Genomic DNA, 19,807 nt, shown 5'->3' on the forward strand with positions numbered 1-19,807 from the left:
CAGATCCTGCACTGAGCAAGGGTTTTGACTAGATGATACTGCTTCCTTCCAACTCTATGGTTCTATTATTTTCCCCAAAGATGCGGCTAATAGAAATTACCAATCAATGTCATTTTGGGAAAGTTTTGTTAACTTGTACAGCGGAAACCGGCTGAAAGTTTAACCTGCGTTCATAGCTGTTGTCTATTTTTCTAGCCAAAGGGGTGCAGGAACACCTCCCTTGTTCTCTTATAATGGCATTGGCCACCTGAGAGGTGCCAGAACTGAGCTCCAGCTGGCGGGTGGGGAGCCCTTCCTATTCCACAATTCTCTGGTTATCTTTCAGTTTTGTGCTTGGGGTGTGTGGATGGGGTGGAGATGTCCCTCCACGTAACCCAAAACACTTTTACCGGTACCCTCCTAGAGAGGGATGCTGGCGTCAGCCCTCCAGCGTTGAGCCCCATGTCCCACCTGCCAAACGTTGAGGCGGGACGAAGTATATTGCCAACCATGCTGCAAAGACCCTGAGCCAATCCAAGTGGGGCTTGAAGGCACCACCAATCAGCTGACCGGTGACTGACTTCAAGCATTGTAGGGACCAATAAGCGATTAGGAGCTCCCGAGTGGAACCAATCCCAGTGGAGATTGCATTTGGAACCAAATCTAAAATACGCCAGCCCCACTTTCCACGGAACAATTCGGAGCACCTTTTGAGGCCCTCGGTTGCAGAGGAAGGAGAATAACGCAGAAAAGCAGGCCGAAACCATGGTTTGCCTGGTGTATGCTTGCAAGCTCATACCGGGGTTTGAGTTCTAATCTGTGGTTGACAAGACCATGTTCTGTTGTGATGTCTGAATTACCGTATTTTTTGCTCCATAAGACACACTTTTTCCCTCCTAAAAAGTAAGGGGAAATATCTGTGCGTCTTATGGAGCGAATGGTGTTCCCTGGAGCTGAATTGCCCAGGGGCCAAAAGAGGATCATGCTTTTTATTTTACAAAGAGAAAAGGGGGTGTTGAAAGGACCCCGCTCAGCAGCTGATCAGCAAGAGATCGGGAGAGAGATAAGAGTCCCGGCTCCCTTTCAGCCCCGCCCTCCTTTGCTGAATGTGCTGCAGAGGGAGGTTGTTTGTTTCCCCAGCGACATGTGACTGGCTGATTAGATTATCTGTCTGGAAACTGTAGAAAAGACTCCCTTTCCTTTAGAAGCTGCAGAAATGTGAGTTGAATCCCATAAAAACAGAGCGTTTCCTCTTTGCTTTTCCACCTTTGCAAAAAAACTGCAAAACTTTTAGCTAATCCTCAAAATACAGGGTTTTTTTCCTTTGCAAAAACAGCTGCAAAACTTTTAGCTGATCCTAAAAAAACCTGTGCTTTTCCCTTTGCAAAAAAGCTGCAAAACTTTTAGCTGATCCTCAAAAAATCAGGGCTTTTCCCTTTGCAAAAAAAGCTGCAAAACCTTTAGCTGATCCTCAAAAAATCAGGGCTTTTCCCTTTGCAAAAAAAGCTGCAAAACCTTTAGCTGATCCTCAAAAAAACAGGGCATTTAGAGGAGGGAAACCAGAAAAATGTTTTTTTTTTTCTTGTTTCCTCCTCTAAAAACGAGGTGCGCCCTATGGTCCGGTGTGCCCTATGGCGCGAAAAATACGGTAAGCTTCTTTCATGATGCCCTTTGCTCCCATCTGTGTTCCGCTGTAAATTGGCTTATCTAATATTATCTGCTGGCCTGCCAAGCAAATGAATTTCTTGTTACCTGTTGAATGCGATCCCATTATATTAACTACCAAGAGTGTTTCTCTTCTTTCAGCGTTAGCTGCTCAAGCTTATGCACTTAAGGAAGAGAATGACAGTCTCCGGTGGCAACTGGACGCTTACCGAAATGAAGTTGAACTCCTAAAACAAGAGAAAGGGCAGCTCTTTCGAACGGAAGAAAGTCTGACGAAGGACCAGCAGTTGCAGTTCTTGCAGCAAACGTTACAAGGCATGCAGCAGGTACTCCTTAACTAGGGGTTTGAACTGTTTTTAAAATAATCCTCCTAAACTGACGCATGCTGGGGGGCATACATGCAATTGAGAGCAGTCACCAGAAAGACCCACCACACACACACCCCCGCCAAATTTGGCCCACTGCTCTGGAAGAGAACTGATTATTACACCTTTAACCCAAACAATGGAGAAGCTGGGTGTGCTCATTATTTAAAATTTAACACATAATTTTTTTAAAAAAAACCCAAAACCTTAAAAAATTATCTGCCTTTTCTTTTCTTTTCTTTTCTTTTCTTTTTCTTTTCTTTCAATATGTGCATGGTCCCCGTACAGGGAGATTTTTAAATGAAGGGTGTAAAGCGTAATTAAATGCCAGGGCAATATTTCAAAAAAGGAAATAGACTTGCTGATATTTCTCCATCTGTACATAGAGCCTATAGAGACCCAGGTGGCACTGTGGCTTAACCACAGAGTCTAGGGCTTTCTGATCAGAAGGTCGGCGGTTCGAATCCCTGCCACGGGGTGAGCTCCCGTTGCTTGGCTCCAGCTCCTTCCCACCTAGCAGATCGAAAGCACGTCAAAGTGCAAGTAGATAAATAGGTACCACTCCGGCAGGAAGGTAAACGGCGTTTCCGTGCGCTGCTCTGGTTCGCCAGAAGCAGCTTTGTCATGCTGGCAACATGACCCGGAAGCTGTCTGCGGACAAACGCCAGCGCCCTCAGCCTATAGAGCGAGATGTGCGCCGCAACCCCAGAGTCGGACATGACTGGACCTGATGGTCAGGGGTCCCTTTACCCTTTACCTTTACATAGAGCCTAGGGCTTGCCAATCGGAAGGTCCCGCGACGGGGTGAGCTCCCATTGTTCGGTCCCTGCTCCTGCCAACCTAGCAGTTCAAAAGCACGTTAAAGTGCAAGTAGATAAATAGGTACCGCTCCAGCAGGAAGGTAAACAGCATTTCCATGCGCTGCTCTGGTTCGCCAGAAGCGGCTTAGTCATGCTGGCCGCATGACCCGGAAGCTGTACGCTGGCTCCCTCGGCCAATAAAGCGAGATGAGCGCCGCAACCCCAGAGTCGTCCACAACTGGACCTAACGGTCAGGGGTCCCTTAACCTTTACCTTTTACATGTTCTCAGACACATTTTTTTGAAACTACATGAATTCTGCTGTTGGAGATGTACAGCAGAAAGCACCAAGTCACTAAGATAAAGGTGCAGAGAGAAGAATTCAGAATTGCTCAAGCATTGGAGAGTGTATTCCTAGTTGTTTGTGTGGCCTAATAGGTGGAGAATTGTGCTTTACTAGGAACAAAATAATGCTTGAGTAAGGGGGAAATGAGATATCCCTACAACCAAGTTCCAGCTGAGAAAAATACATTTTTATTCCTCTGCAACTGCTGGGAGAAGGATGTTTATATCTACTTCAGCTGCACATAAGGACTGCACATTATTTATGCAATTATCTAATATTTTGGGAAAGCCCTTTCTCTGAGGAAGAAGCCTATCAGCGAAAATATGCATTTTTTTCTGTTGAAAAATAAGGTAAATATAGCAACACTGGTTTATTTGCAAGCTGCTACTACTACCAGTTTTTCTTTTCTCTCTTTTTTCTTTTCAAGATTTCTTCCCACATTTAAAGGACTAGGCAATCAAAAATTGTATTATCATTTTCTCCCCCTTGGGTATAAAAATGGCAACCCTTGCAATTGATATTGTCTGGAAATGAGAATCCGTTGGATTTAAGGGCAGTTCAGGCGCTGCACTTATACTTTTTGGGATAATTCTCCTCATAGAGCTACGTTACAGTTTAATTTCACACCCAGTATGAGATCTCTAACAAACAAATGGAAATAATGTCCTGTATCCATGGTAACAAATGAGATATGCTTTACCTGATCTCATGATGGAACTGAATGAGGAAACTACAGAATTTAGCTCTGGGAAAAAAGGCATTCGAGACTTATCTGATCCATTCCCTTGACCTTAAAAACAGGTATTCCATCCAGCTCACATCTAAATTAGGAGCAAATTGTTTTTGGCGTCTGTCTCGGGACAATAGAGGAGTGTGCCTTCGGGGAGTGAAGTCGAACTGTTGGATAGTTACAGCACCTGCTGTAGCTGTAGAGGCCAATACGGGAGAGACATGTTTTGTTGGATCTGGGGCAAGTGAAGGCGTCCACTTTTGCTGGTGCAGAACAAGATTTGCAGCAGAAGGCCCTCATGTCCCAAAATCCCTGTGCTTTCACAGATAGTTATTATTCCTTATTACCCAAATTGTGACCACAAAGTTCAGGTAAAGTCAATCGCCACTGCATGAAATTCAGCACCTCCTCTTTGACCCAAGCCTTCTGCCTCCAAACTTCTCTTTCTCAGCCATCCAATTCTTGCCCAATACTGCATATTCCCTTCTGGTTGGGTTTGTTTCTGTTTTTCTCCCCATCTTGTGACTCGAGGACCCATCTCCCGCATTCAAAAATAAAACACAATGACACATAATTTTGGTTAATGGAAGGAAAAAGGCCACAACTTTATTGGTTACAGCATGTGAGTGGTATTGGCATAGGCATTGGGTTGAACAAACTACAGTAGACTCCCCCCGCAGAGTGTAGAGTCTCTCAAGGGTTAACCGCCCAGGAGGTGGAGCCTGTTGATGCGAAATACAACTGAAGCTCCACCCCTGAAGTCACCGGGGGTCGTGCCATGGCCCTAGCCACCAACAGGGCGTCGGACAGGATCCACGACCGCCGGATACCTTTACAGAATACCCAGCAGTTGGAGGGTTAGGCGATGGCCCGAACCTTGCCCTCCGATACCACACTAAACCCAATGCCTAACCGCCAATCTAACAAAGTTGTGACAATTTGCTACGAGGTAGGCGAAAAAACCAAGAGGCTGAGCCAATTTGCCACTTGGACAAAAACTCCTACCAGGCCCCTTGCCCAAACAAGGCGACCAACCGAAGTCCATAGCAATGTCCTACCCTAAAATCAACTTAAGGGAGGGTGGGCAGGTGATCCGACGAGCGAGCGACGCGAAATGGCGGAAAGAGCCGCCGCGGCTGCCTAAGGAGCAGCAAAACCCCGCCCCTGCTCCAGCCCTATTGGCTGCCAGCTAGGGGCGCGGCGCGGCGGGGGGGAAAGGTAAGGCTGGGGGCAACGCCCCCCGCCTATGCCGGAGCCGGCTCCCGCTCACAACCCCTCCCCTCCTGGAGGAGGAGAGGCTTTATCTTTGCATATTCTTCTCTAGGGTATTCTGCTTCCGCTCTAACAGGCTCCTTCCGTCTCCTTGTCCCTTCCACTGCCCACATTTTCAAATAAATACATGGAGTGTCTGTTCTGAATCAGACTCTTGCCTAGGGCTTTGTCTCCCTTAGGGGTCAACCTGTTTCTCCAAGCTCAAAAGAAAATATAGTACTAATTCCCGAAGTTTTCCGCAAAGTTTTTTTCTGCCCCTAACTGACTTTTCCTCCTTCCCTGCCAACAATAACATGCCTAATCCAGCCCCTTGCCCTTGAATGAGTTTTTCACCTGCGCATGGGAGATTGCATTGCAAACTAAACTGGGTTCTCAAAAAAGAGTCATCTGCACTGCTCAATATGATAGATTTATAGAAAGATGGTCCTTTTGGAAACGAAATATGGATTATAATATTCCACTCTTTAACTCCCTCTAAAGGTAACTTTGCAAAGGTGGAGAGGGGAGAAGATATGGGGTTTTTAAAATAAGTTTTTATTTTTCCTTTCCCATTTTGCAGAAAGTCTAAATAAGAATAAGAGGGCTTTTTAAAGAATGGTATTAAGGAGAAAATAATATTGGCTGGGCTCTGTGAATGGATCTGTAAACTAAATGGATTGTGGGGGTTGTAATGGGATATGGAGATTATTGCCTCCTGGTTTCTGATTCATATTATGCTCTGGGGGAACAGGATTCAGGAGAGCGGACTCACCTGAATGATGCTTTCAAGGACTGGTTTAAGAACAAAATAAAAAATTCTTTCCAGTAGCACCTTAGAGACCAACTAAGTTTGTTCTTGGTATGAGCTTTCGTGTGCATGCACACTTCTTCAGATACACTGAAACAGAAGTCACCAGATCCTTAAATTTAAGGATTTAAACTTAGTTGGTCTCTAAGGTGCTACTGGAAAGAATTTTTTATTTTGTTTTGACTATGGCAGACCAACACGGCTACCCACCTGTAACTGGTTTAAGAACCTGATGGCAAGCTTTTCATTTAGTGTCCATTTGTAATGGAGAGAGAGAGACAGAGAGACTATATAAGGTTGCAGTTTCCTATATCTCATATCGCTACTCCAGAAACTGGGAGCAGATCTCAAAATGTAATGTTGAGTTTTGTTTTGCTACTGAATAGCTGGTTATGATTTTTTTTAAAAAAAACAACCAGTTACTATTTCCCTCTTTAATCAGATCATTTCACATGACGTGTCATCTGTAACCTGACAGTTATTAAGATTCTCAGTTTCTGTAGTTCGGGGGATGGACGGACGGACCTTAAAACACGAGTGACAAAAAATGGCAATGAATCATTCAGTATGGATTGCAGAATATTTCCAGAATAAATGTTGCTTCGGCAGCACACATACTAAAATTGGAATGACACAGAGAAGATTAGCAGGCTAAATGTCGTGCAGGGTTCTGGAAAGGGAAAATGCATTATATTCTAAGGTGTTGTGTTATTCTGGTGTAAGAGATACACATTTCAAGCCAGAGTTGGCAAATAGGCATTCCTTGAATTGAGGCAGGATTGAGGCAGCGGTAGCAGAGCAACTTACTGTCATGATGTTTACTGGACTCATACGTGGGCATTGGATTGAAATCAAGTGAATGAAGTCCATAGGGGTGGGGTGAATTGAGATAACGCAGGATAAACCAGATTGGCAATAAGGTATATTATTATTATTATTATTATTATTATTATTATTATTATTATTATTAATGCAATCTGCACACTGCTCTTCATCCTAAGATCACAGGGTGGTCCACAACATAAAAAATACAAGTTGAAAACACAAAATACATCATAAAAATAGGAACAAAAATTAACCAATAACCTCCTCCCAGAAACACATTTAAAAGGATATATATTGAGGATGAGGCAGTTGTTCTCTTGGCCATAGATACTCACAACTTTTTTTTTATCAGTGCATAGTCAAGTTGTGACCTTATTTTATGTACAGTACGCTAATAATTTCGTACATTAGTTCTTCAACTGTGGTCTAGGACTGCTGGTGGTTCACGGTTCATTTCAGGTCCTTGGAACTGTGCTGAGAATATTGGAGGAGAAAAATTCTGTGGCATGTCCACATTCATATTCATATTTACTTTTAATTATATTTATACTGCTTCTAAGTGGACTCTGGAGGCTATCACAAGAGATCTCGTGAGAACTTCCCAAAGCCCAGTAAGCAAGCCTGAGAGCTTAAAAGCTCTGTGCCTTGCTTGGGGCAGGGGCGGGGGTGGTAAGAACCATTCAGCGCACCAGCTCTGAAATAAAAGGAACAATAAAATACCGTTAAAAATTATGGCATCTAGCACCACCATTACAATTACTAGAACAGGCAGGAAAAATTCTTAAGTCCGCCGAGACACTTGGCAATTTTCAGTTGGTTCATCGGGGGTGGGGTGGGGAGTTTGGGAACCACCACAAATGTATTTGATATACAGTACCTGTACATACCACACAATATGGGGACACGGGTGGCGCTGTGGCCTAAAACACTGAGCCTATGGCGTGCCGATTGGAAGGTTGGCGGTTCGAATCCCTGAGGCGGGGTGAGCTCCCGTTGCTCTGTCCCCGCTCCTGCCAACCTAGCAGTTCGAAAGCACGCCCCCAAGTGCAAGTAGATCAGTGTTTTTCAACCACTGTTCCACGGCACACTAGTGTGCCACGAGGTGTTGCCTGGTGTACCGTGGGAAAAATTGAAAAATTACTTTATATATAGTCAATAAGGCACAGAGTTAAATTTTTTAACATTTTCTAATGGTGGTGTGCCTCGTGATTTTTTTCCTGAAACAAGTGTGCCTTTGCCCAAAAAAGGTTGAAAAACACTGAAGTAGATAAATAGGTACCGCTCTGGCGGGAAGGTAAATGGCGTTTCTGTCCGCTGCTCTGGTTTCGCCAGAAGCGGCTTAGTCGTGCTGGCCACATGACCTGGGAAAAGTGTCTGTGGAAAAATGCCGGCTCCCTCGGCACTGGCGAACAGAGCTGCTTGGCCGATCGGAGCGGCAAACGCAGGGGCACTCCCTGGGGGCGGGGTGTTGCTCCGCAGCGCGCATGCATCGTGACATGAACGGCAACCTTACGAGCTACCGCAGCTGCCGTACGGACGGGGTGCCGGGTGGCGGCTTGGGAGTTGCAGGGGGTGGCTCTGAGTGTCACCCCCTCCAGGGTGGCACCCGGGTCGGACCGCCCCCAACGCCCCCTTGCTCCACCCCTGTCCCTCAACCTGTAAAGCGAGATGAGCGCCACAACCCCAGAGTCGTCCGCGACTGGACTTAATGGTCAGGGGTCCTTTACCTTTACCTTTTACATACCACACAATATACCACAAAGTCTCAGAATCCTGTGTTTAATATATATTAGCGGGAGGGTGTCCTTGTGTCTTTCATTGAGGCTGGTCTGAGGGACACTGCAGATGGCGAGGAGAGAAACGTTGGTTTGCATTTAAAGCTAGGCATTTGCCTAGTTCTGGGCAGCTGCAAACCACAATACGCCACCAGTTCAATGAAATATTCATGAGAATGGCAAGGCCTGCTATTGAATCAGTAGGGTATGCAAGAGTAATTCAAATGTACCTGATCCAGTACACCCCAAAGCCCCAGATTACTCTTACTCGGTTGTAGCTTCCTATATAAGTGGATCGTGTTTGTGCATTATGTGGAGCAATTATCAGATGAACTTACACATTCTCATGCTTAGAGAGGATAAGACATTGTGGCAGAGTGCTACTAGCAACAGTTCACACAATCCTGCATTGCCCTTTGGAATTTGCGTATGCTTGGGAGCATTTCATGGTTGTTAGCATTCTTGGCCATGCTGACAATATTCATTGCAAAGGCTTGAGCCATCTAGCTTTTGTCTATTAGCGCTTTCTATATTTAATGCTTCAGAAACACTCAAGATTGGTTTTGAGATGGTGATTTTTCTGTGGTGTATTTATGAGATCTGAGACTTGGGGTGATGGTTGCGGGAAGAGAATGAGCACAGGGTTTCAAGAAATTAGCTAAACTATATGCAGATCATTTTTAAGTGCTGTTTTCACCTTTTTGAATTACGCTGTAAATTACTCAGTAAATGACAGCAGAGACTTGGTTCTATTCATCTTAGAACCCCATCACAAGACCTTTAGCTTTAACAAGGCTCATTCGATCTACCCATCCTGTGGCGGCATCCAGGATCTACAGGTTACAGCCCCTGGCCTTGATTTCCTTTGCTTCTTTCCTCCCTTTTCCTCCCCACATCTGCACTTCATTTGAGCATTGGCAAGAGTGTTAGTATTGCAGCACCCCCTAATCAGCTGCACATTCACCAAAGGCTGAGTTCCAGTGAACTCATTGGGGATTACTTCTCAGTGTTGGTGCTGACCTTTAAAACCCTAAACGGCCTTGGTCCAGTATATCTGAAGGAGCGTCTCCACCCCCATTGATCTACCCGGACATTGAGGTCCAGCGCCGAGGGCCTTCTGGCGGTTCCCTCATTACGAGAAGCCAAGCTACAGGGAACCAGACAGAGGGCCTGGCCTTCTCGGTAGTAGCACCCGCCCTGTGGAATGCCCTCCCACCAGATGTCAGAGAGAACAACAACTACCAGACTTTTAGAAGACATCTTAAGGCAGCCCTGTTTGTTGTTGTTCAGTCATTCAGTCGTGTCCAACTCTTTGTGACCCCATGGACCAGAGCACGCCAGGCACACCTATCTTTCACTGCCTCCCGCAGTTTGGCCAAACTCACGCCAGTTGCTTCGAGAACACTGTCCAACCATCTCATCCTCTGTCGTCCCCTTCTCCTTGTGCCCTCCATCTTTCCCAACATCAGGGTCTTTTCCAGGGAGTCTTCTCTTCTCATGAGGTGGCCAAAGTATTGGAGCCTCAACTTCAGGATCTGTCCTTCCAGTGAGCACTCAGGGCTGATTTCTTTAAGGATGGATATGTTTGATCTTTTTGCAGTCCATGGGACTCTCAAGAGTCTCCTGTTTAGGGAAGCTTTTAATATCTGATGAATTATTGTATTTAATATTGTGTTGGAAGCCACCCAGCCAGATGGGCGGGGTATATAATAATAATAATAATAATAATAATAATAATAATAATAATAATAATAATAATAATAATAATAATTGAAGGCAGTGGATTTTGCTTTCACTTCGCTATTTATAACAATTGTCCACTCATTAAAAGGTTTGAAGCTGACCTGCCCAACAGCTTATTTAAAGGAAGTGGTGTTGGGGGGGTGAGTGTTTGGACCCCTGGGCTCTCACTTGTGGGGTGTTTCAGAGCTCCGTCCTCTCCCCAATGCTTTTTAACATCTATATGATACTGCTGGGAGAGATCACCAAGTGGATTGGGCTGGGTGTTCACCAGTATGCAGATGATACTCAGCTCTATCAAATGCTATTTTTTTCTAGAAAAAGAGGTGCCAGAGCTCACCAAGAATGGCAATTGTGCCCACCTGAGAGGTGCTGGAGCTGAGCTCCGGTGAGCTCCAACTGAAAAAAAAAGTCCCGGTTCTACCTCTCTTTAAAATTGGAACCAGTGAAGGCGGTGAATGTCCTGTGTGAGCATGTTGAGGCAGTTGGAGGATGGATGGCAGCTAAAAGATTGAGGTTGAATCCCAACAAGACAGAAGTACTGTTTATGGGGAACAGGGGGTGGGCATTTGGGGGGGGGACTCCCTAGTTCTGAATTGGGTAACCGTGCCCCTGAAGGACCAGGTGTGCAGCCTTGGGTCATTTTGGACTCACAGCTGTCCGTGGATGCACAGGTCAACTCTGTGTCCAAGGAAACTGTCTACAAGATCCATCTGGTTGAGGTCCTTCTTGCCTGTGCACTGTTTAGTCAGAGTAGTACATACACTGGTTATCTCCTGCTTGGACTATTGCAACGCGCTCTACGTGGGGCTACCTTTGAAGGTCACTCAGAAACCACAACTAATCCAGAATGCTGCTGCCAGACTGATGACTGGGAGCAGCCATTGGGACCACATAACACCTATCCTAAAAGGCCTGCTTTGACTCCCAGTATATTTCCAAGAACAATTCAAAGTGCTTGATGTTGACCTTTAAAGCCCAAAATGGACTCAGCCCTGTATGCCTGAAGGAGCATCTCCACCCCCATCATTCAGCCCAGACACCGAGGTCCAGCTCTGAAGGCCTTCTGGTGGTTCCCTCACTGCAAGAAGAGAGGAGAGGGCCTTCTCGGTAGTGGCACCTACCCTGTGGGACACCCTCCATCTTGGTCTCACTAATGTGGGCCAAAAGAAAGCAGAGCAAGATGTTTTGCACCAGCTTGGCTGCAGGAGTTGCTGGAAGAAGGTGGTACAAGGCACCATCCAACAATCTTAGGGTTCCACTCCAGATTTGTGTAGGGTTTACTCCTCAGCATTTTACTTCTCCTGAAGATATCCCACAAGGCATTGGAGGTTTATGATTAGAATTTCCCTTCTCCTGGATGGGCTACATTCCCAGGTTGACATGCTCCATCTTCTTGCCCATTGCGCCCGCTATTGGTCTCATCCGCTCAATCAACCAGAGCCTGTCTTCGCATGCAGGGGAAGTCCCTAAGTCACTGAGGGTTTGAGACCCATCGGCTACCCTCACCTGGTTTAGATGGCCAGTTGAAGCCATTCCCAAGGTGTGGCTGCTGTCGCATGCAGACAGCTTCTAGGAGCTACAGGTGAGAGCTGAGTGCAGGGTAGGGAACCAAAGGTGAACAAACTACCCCAGCTGGAGCATGAGTCCCCTGCCAGAGGTACTACCCCTTCTGCTAACACCCCATACACCCCACATCTACGTGGGGGTTTGCAGTACACACAGTTGGCTGCTTCATCCATGTTCAAATTGGCATTCACAAGCAGCACCATCAAGCTGGAGCTCTGGCTGGCAGGGCAACCCAATAACTCCTGGGTTCACAAGGTCCCCATGGCCTTGAGATGCCCAACCTTTCTCCGAATCTGGTCCTACCATCCTCAGTACCTATTTCTTTATGCCTGTGACTACATTCACTGGTACACTCTGGAATCCTCCACTTTTCCATCACTGCCCAGGCACATACTGCCCGCCTCATGTTAAAATAATCATTGTGTGCTGAGGAATGTGTTTTCAGGGAAGCCACATGCTGAAAGTCTGCCTTCATCCTGTTCTGTGGTTCCATACTGGACTGGTCAATATGACGCCTGTGGCGATCACCCAAACTTAGGATTGGCATAGAAGGAGTTAAAAGGAATAACCAGTAAGAACCTTTAGGGGGCGGAGTGATGTGGGCTATATAAACCCCTCCCGGGGAAGGAAGGGGTCTTGTCTTTTGTCTTGTCTTTTGGTCAGGGTCTTGGTCTTTGTCTTGGGGGCTTGTTGTGGGTATTGGGAGGTTGGAAGGAGGGTGGCAAGGGAAGGAGTAGGAACAAGGGCAGGAGAAATCGTTGGGCACTGTTGTTAACAAGAACACAACCAAGAAAGAACTGTTTATTCAGAAAACACATGCTTATGTACTAAACTTCACATAAAACAGTTTTGTTCCAATATTCTCCTTGACTGAACTGAGTGAAGTAAATACCAGACAGACTGGTTGGTGGCAGCGGTTAATTAACAAAGTGGTGAGCGCAGGTATCAACGGACCGTTAAACGTCTGGGGGACCTGTGCAGGTTGAGCGAACCGCCACAACGCCCTTTTTGGGAAGCTTAAGAGTTCCCACATAGAGACCATCATCGGTCATCCGATCTTTTGATAATTCTGAGCAGCAGTTTCCTTTTTTTGCAGGCTTTGTTCTCACAGACGCAATTCAACTCTACAATAGCAGCTTGGGAAGAAAAGCCATCTTTGCCTCCTTGGCAACTCGGCATCGATGCATTTCAGATTATGGGTTTGGGCAGAATGAGGTGGCTGTGGCCCAGTGACTAATTATATTAAAGGACTGCATGAGTAAATTATTTAGGGGCTGAAGTGTTTACCTCGGTATTATTAAAACCAGAGTGTCTACAAATAAGGCTTTGGCTCAGATGGATGTGACAGCTCCTCTGCAGATGGCATATCCAACCAAGCGTTTGTGTTCTAATGTGTGGTTAAGCTATTTGTTACACTAAGAGAAGTGCATTTCTCTATTGAGTGGCAGAAAATGCAGACAGATATAATTTATGTCTTGTTCAGCTTAGACACAACAGTCACAGCAATAAAAACAGAAAATGAACAGTGTTGCTTGCATGAGACTCTGCAATCATGAATGTTTATTCACAGGCATCAGGAATCAGAAACATCTTTTTTATTTTTCCCGTGCAGCAATTGTTGAAAATCCAGGAAGAATTAAACAATAAAAAGTCAGAACTTGAGCAAGCTAAAGAAGAGCACACGCACACCCAGACGATACTGAAAATTCTTCAGGACCAGGTGAGTGTGAGCTCTGTTAGCAGAGTTGGGTTCATTGTGCCTTTGTACTGAAAACTTGGCCCAGTAGCATTTGAAATTAGTGCAACACACATTCCGTTGTGCCTCTCTTGTTAATCACATATGTTCCATGTCCTTACAGCTGTTTGCATATGTAACTGGTTTTAAAGGAGCACACAGTAGAGTTGAAGAAGACAGTGTCAAGGCATAATGGAGCCCTGCCTTCTTTGGCAGCGGGAGATCTTTAATCTCATCCCTTGTAGCACATTTTCCTCCACACAAGATACCAGCAATGCCTGAGTGTTTTTCTATCTGAAGACAAATGGATTTGGAGAAAGCTAAATATGCCGGAAAAGCAAACGTATTTCAAATAAAACAGCCATTTCTTTGAAGACCAGTAGCGGGTAAAATGAGTTTAGCATCTCCTGTCTCATTCATGCAGATGCATGCGTGCAGGAAAGTGAATCATGGTGACAGCAAAAGATCCCCAGTGTTTCTATACACTTACCCGACAGTGGCAGGAAGCAAGCCTCTTATAAACTTAACGGTTCTGTTGGATGCAGTTTTCTTTGATACTGTATGATGCTGAAAAGCATGGTCCAGGGTGAGACAGTTAAGTCTGTAATAAGGGGATAACCTATTGATTCTGGAATAAAGTATTGGACACAGTTACGTACCATGTTCATGTGCTACATTTGTGCTGGAAGTTTAGAAGTGCTTATATTGTCAAGATCGCCATTGTCCGTATTCTTTTCTCTCTCCAAGATGGTCAGGCTAGCCAAGGAAGGGATAGCCTGCCATGTGTATAAATGTGTCTGCCCCACCCTAAATCTGGGTGACAGGCATTTTTTTAAAAAAATGTGCCCCCTTCAGGCAGCTTTCACTGGTCTGGCCCACTTGCATTATCTGAGCCATGCTGGAAGAAAAATGTGTGGGTTAACAAGAGTCCAGGAAGGTACATTGTGGGAGAGAAAAGATTCAGCACATTCCATCGTAAATAATGGACCCCATCCACTGCTTTAGGGTGGGGACCAAATATGTCTGCCTGGTTCACAAAGACTCAACAGAAATCCCTCACTTTATGCTGGGGAGATGTAGTCATTTGTAAAAGACGTTTTGGCTAGCAATGAAAGACAGCTGCGTCTTTGCCGGTTTGGTGCCAGAGCTCAGGCTACTGATTACTCGCAGTGTTTCAGAAGCCAAACAACATTTACCCGGCAAGCATGTGGAAGGGAGGCCTCTATTTCCCAGCATAAAATCCAACTCAAGTTTGTCCTGTCACCTTTCAAGCCCTTTGCCGCACACCATAAACTTTTAAATGATACCCTCTGTGATGTACAAGAAAGGTCCCACAATCAAAAATATTGTGATTTAGTATTCCTTTCCTGAGATTTTCAGGTTTTGTGTCCCAACCCCAGGGGGAAACACATGCCCATGCCCCTCCGCAGTTCAAGCTCTTGTGCCACAAGGAGAGGATGTTGTTGTTGTTGTTGTTGTTGTTGTTGTTGTTGTTGTTGTTCAGTCGTTCAGTCATGTCCGACTCTTCATGACCCCATGGACCAGAGCACGCCAGGCACGCCTATCCTTCACTGCCTCTCGCAGTTTGGCCAAACTCATGTTAGTAGCTTCGAGAACACTGTCCAACCATCTCATCCTCTGTCGTCCCCTTCTCCTTGTGCCCTCCATCTTTCCCAACATCAGGGAGTCTTCCCTTCTCATGAGGTGGCCAAAGTACTGGAGCCTCAACTTCAGGATCTGTCCTTCTAGTGAGCACTCAGGGCTGATTTTTTAAAGAATGGATAGGTTTGATCTTCTTGCAGTCCATGGGACTCTCAAGAGTCTCCTCCAGCACCATAATTCAAAAGCATCAATTCTTCGGCGATCAGCCTTCTTGATGGTCCAGCTCTCACACTACATACATCACTACTGGGAAAACCATAGCTTTAACTATACGGACCTTTGTCGGCAGGGTGATGTCTTTGCTTTTTAAGATGGCAACCCCTAAACCAGCGTTTTTCAACCACTGTTCCGCGGCACACTAGTGTGCCGCGAGATGTTGCCTGGTGTGCCGTGGAAAAAATTGAAAAATTACTTTATATATACTCAATATAGGCACAGAGTTAAATTTTTTAACATTTTCTAATGGTGGTGTGCCTCGTGATTTTTTTCATGAAACAAGTGTGCCTTTGCCCAAAAAAGGTTGAAAAACACTGCCCTAAACATTCTTCTCCTGGTTTGTTAATCTGAGGTCAGTGTAAGTTGTTTGTTGCAGGTTTTTAAGTCTTAAGTGGATCAACACAAATCTTGCCTGTTACAGGCACTGAACGATGTAACAAGAGCTATGCAAGGTGTGTTGCCTATCTCTAAAGCTTTAGGAAAGAGAGGACAGATTCTTTAAGACAGCAAGGAAGGCCAGCGACTGCACTTCCTTTAGGCAACCTCATTGCCTCACGATACAGCTGTGGTTTCAGGCAAGTTGTAATTGGTCAACTGAGAAATTGCCTGCATAGAAAAGGCCTGGGAATTAAGCATTATGTCGTTGTAGTTGGACCCATTTTAACTGAAGCTGATAGAGCTTTGTAATTTTGGAATCTAATTGAAGTTAATTCATTCTTGATTATCAAGAGATTAAGCAGCTGCCTGAATTAAACAAGGGACCACGTTGGATAACTTGCCTTAATAACACAGCCGAGGACTTTCACACGTGCTCTCAGCAAGGCTTAGTGGACTCTTGCAAGGATGCTGTTCCTAATACTGAAATCTGAGCATCTGCACTGGTGAACTTTTTCCCCCCTATCTAATATTCCACAAATTTAGGCAAGGGCATTCTTGCACATGTTTAACTACAGTGTATGCAATATTTTTAATTGTTATCCACTCATTCTCCTTGTTAAGGATCTCAGTTGTTTTGTAATCTGTTGGTTAAAATTGCATTCATTATATAATCCATTTGTTACAATAAACAGTCTGGGGGGGTAGGTATTGATCCAGCACTGAAGTGTCTTTTCTTATCTTTGGTTAGTATGCCAGTTGGGACCTTTCTTGGATGGAGAAAGCTTGGCCAACTATCTAGACTACTGCAACGCATTGTACACGGGGCCACCTATATAAATGGTCCAGAAACTGACATTGGTCCAGAACAGGGATTCAAGATTAATAGCTGGGATGGGTGTTTTGACTATACGGCACTGTCTCCCAGTCGATTACTGGACTGCCGCCTAATTTAAGCTGCTGAAAAACCTTAAAAAGCCCTAAACAGCTTGAGACCAGGTTACCTGAAAGGGCACGTTCTCCCATATATACTTACCCAAACTTAATATCATTTTTGGAGGCCCTGCAGAGGCAATCCTAATAGCCCCGAGATGGGCTGGATATTTTTAGTTTGCAGACCTAGTGAAGCGGTTGGCTGTGCAGCATTTCTCCACCTCTGCATCCAGCACCAGATTCCAAACTTCCTGAAACTGACCACTTGAGGACTGAGCAGGAGTTGCTAGCCCATCAGGTCACAAGGTTGGCCTCCAGGATAACTGTAACAGTAATACCAAGAACAAACTTAGTTGGTCTCTAAGGTGCTACTGGAAAGAAATTTTTATTTAGGATTTACCAGCTTATCTGGTATATTCTGCAGGATGGACTAGCAGCACTGGCAGAGGAAGAGGAGTGCGGGGGAGTGCACCACCCCCAGCAGTATGATCCCAGTGGGGTGCCATCACGGCTGCCCCCCGCCCGTGCTGGGCACCACGCCCCCCAGGACACACACCCCGCCCCGCAGGGTGGAAGGAGCCAATCTGCCGCCCGGGGTGGCAAACTTGAAAGCCACTCCTGTCCGCGCGCGCGTCGTGACGTCACGATGCGCGTGCGGCCTCCTGGGTGGACTGTGCATGTGTGGACAAGCGCAGTCCACCCAAGATGGCGGGCGCAATCGCCAGCACCGCTTCTGACCGGCACCGCGCCGCGTTTTAAGGCTGTAGCAGGCGAACAGCGTTCGCCCGCTGCAGCCTTAAAACGCGGCGTGGCATGATCGCTGGTCGAAAAGGGTGCCGGCCGATCACGCTCGATCACGGGGGGCCTGCCCCCAGAGTGTCACCCTCCCCAGGGTGGTACCCGGGGCGGCCCACCTCCCGCCCCCTAGCTCTGCCCCTCCCGCTCCGGGACGCATGCCAGCTCCACCCCTGCCTGCTCTCCGCCACTAACTAGCAGTGGGTCTTCAGCCAACTAGAGAGAAAAACAATATACGAAATCACAAAATCGCCCTCACCCATGATCATTGGCCATGCTGGCTGCGGGTGCTGGAGTCCAGTAACATCTGGAAGGCTACAACATCCCCATCTCTGCCCTATTGCCTTCCCTGAATGGCTACCCTGCTTCCTTGGTGTTGTGTTGCGTTTTCTTTTATACTTAGAAAGATATTCCCTCTCTCGTTTTCTCTCTCAGCGTCTTGTAGTCACACGGAATCTGAGAGATCATTCCGGTTGCAACCGTTTGGGATCTGAATGAGCTGCTCTTTCCTTCTGCAGATGCTTCCACGAGAAGGAAACCTGTAGTATCATAGCACGTCAGCCTTTTGAACCAGTCAAAACATATTGCTCAAAAGCAATCATTAGCTAACTGCAATTTAGCAAGCAGCAACTTGCAACCACAGCAAAGTTTCAAATTAATAGCAACAAGAATGGAGAATGAAATCATTTATTACTCATAAAAGCCAATTTTACATACTTTTCATGCCCTGAGACTGCTTTCAAATCTTATTATTTAAAAAATAATGATCCTGTCTCAGAATTTGCTTCCTTTTATTAGTTTTTTATTTTCAGCTAACCTATCAGGCCTTATGTTAGCTTCAAGCTGGCTCCAGCAAAAGCTGAAACTATATGTTCCATCTGTTTTGCTCGTTGGGAGCCTTATAAAAAAAAATGGTGCTCCAAATAAATCAACAATAAGTATGTGAAATACTCCAGTTAAAAAAAAATGTAAAAGTTTTTTTGTCTTCACAGTTAAAAAAAAACACCAAGGAGTTAGCAGAGACTAATGGTCGTGACGAATCTCAGGCAAATGTAGGTACAACTTTGTATTTCTTTGTCAATATCCCATGCTTACTATTTGCACTCTGAAATAAAATTAACTGTATTGAGTTAATGGCTAGGGAAACATCTGCCTTTCCTTGGAATCATAGGTTCACTTCCAAGCATGCTTATTTCAAGACAAATGAATTGAATTTCCCAATCTACCTTTTGGAATTAACACGTCTCTGGTAAGAAATGCTTTGTAGCATTCATTCACAACAAAGCTTTCTTGTTTTTCACTACTGAAAAATGCATGGGAACTAGAAGAATTGTCAAGAATGAAAATGAAAAAAACAACAACCTGCAGCTTTCAACAATGAGTTTTCAGAATCCTAAGGTTTGCTCTTTCATTCTCGCAATCCCCAAAGCAGCAGTGAAGTTTCAGGGCCTAGTTACATTTTAATTATTCTGTTACGTTTTAACCATTTATACCTCATCTTTCACAACTTTCTCAGGGCAGCTTACAACAATGCAGTAAAAACAATAATATAGTAATATAATACAGGCAAGAACACTTACAAATCTAAAATAGCAAACGGCAGAGCAGAAAATGGCTTGTGGAAGCCATTTGGAGCCGAGAAGTGCTGGGGTGTCTTCCCCTTTAATTACAGCTAGGTAGCCGTGTTGGTCTGCCATAGTCAAAACAAAAAAATAAATAAAAAATAAAAAAAATCCTTCCAGTAGCACCTTAGAGACCAATTAAGTTTGTTCTTGGTATCAGCTTTTGTGTGCATGCACATTTCTTCAGAAGAAGTGTGCATGCACACGAAAGCTCATACCAAGAACGAACTTAGTTGGTCTCTAAGGTGCTACTGGAACGATTTTTTTATTTTTTATTTTGTTTCCCCTTTAATGGCTGCTACCCCATTCCAAATCCCTCTCCCCAAATCTACCTTTCCCAGGAAAAGGATTGATCTTGTTACATATAGATGCAACATGCAGTCCTACCCTTAAAATTGGTGTGCTAAAGACCACTGGTGGAGGAAGGGGGTGCGGTGGGTGTGGTCCGCCCCGTGTGTCATCTCTGAGGGGGGGGTGATATCCCCGCCCCGCCCCCTGGGACTAGCTCCGCCTCTGCTAAGGACCCTGAGCTGAGTTGCTTGCCATCCTTACCTGATTTTCTGTGCAGAGGACTTCCTGCTTCCTCCTTCAGCTGCCCCCCCCCATGTGACAAGGAC

The 19,807-nt window shown here is 45.4% G+C and overlaps 1 protein-coding gene across 4 annotated transcripts in view; it reads left to right on the forward strand.

Annotated features, from left to right (window-relative positions):
- ENOX1 (ecto-NOX disulfide-thiol exchanger 1) overlaps positions 1-19,807 on the forward strand; it is a 104,200-nt gene that overhangs the window by 72,285 nt on the left and 12,108 nt on the right. For 3 of the 4 annotated variants that reach the window (XM_033154287.1, XM_033154291.1, XM_033154289.1), the window contains 3 exons: positions 1,786-1,970; positions 13,465-13,572; positions 18,561-18,620. In XM_033154287.1, coding sequence (XP_033010178.1) covers positions 1,786-1,970; positions 13,465-13,572; positions 18,561-18,620 — 353 coding nt within the window. The remainder of the gene's footprint in view (positions 1-1,785; positions 1,971-13,464; positions 13,573-18,560; positions 18,621-19,807) is intronic. The other variant, XM_033154290.1, reaches the window with a different exon arrangement.

The sequence above is a fragment of the Lacerta agilis genome, chromosome 7, assembly GCF_009819535.1.
Source record: "Lacerta agilis isolate rLacAgi1 chromosome 7, rLacAgi1.pri, whole genome shotgun sequence".
NCBI lineage: Eukaryota > Metazoa > Chordata > Lepidosauria > Squamata > Lacertidae > Lacerta > Lacerta agilis.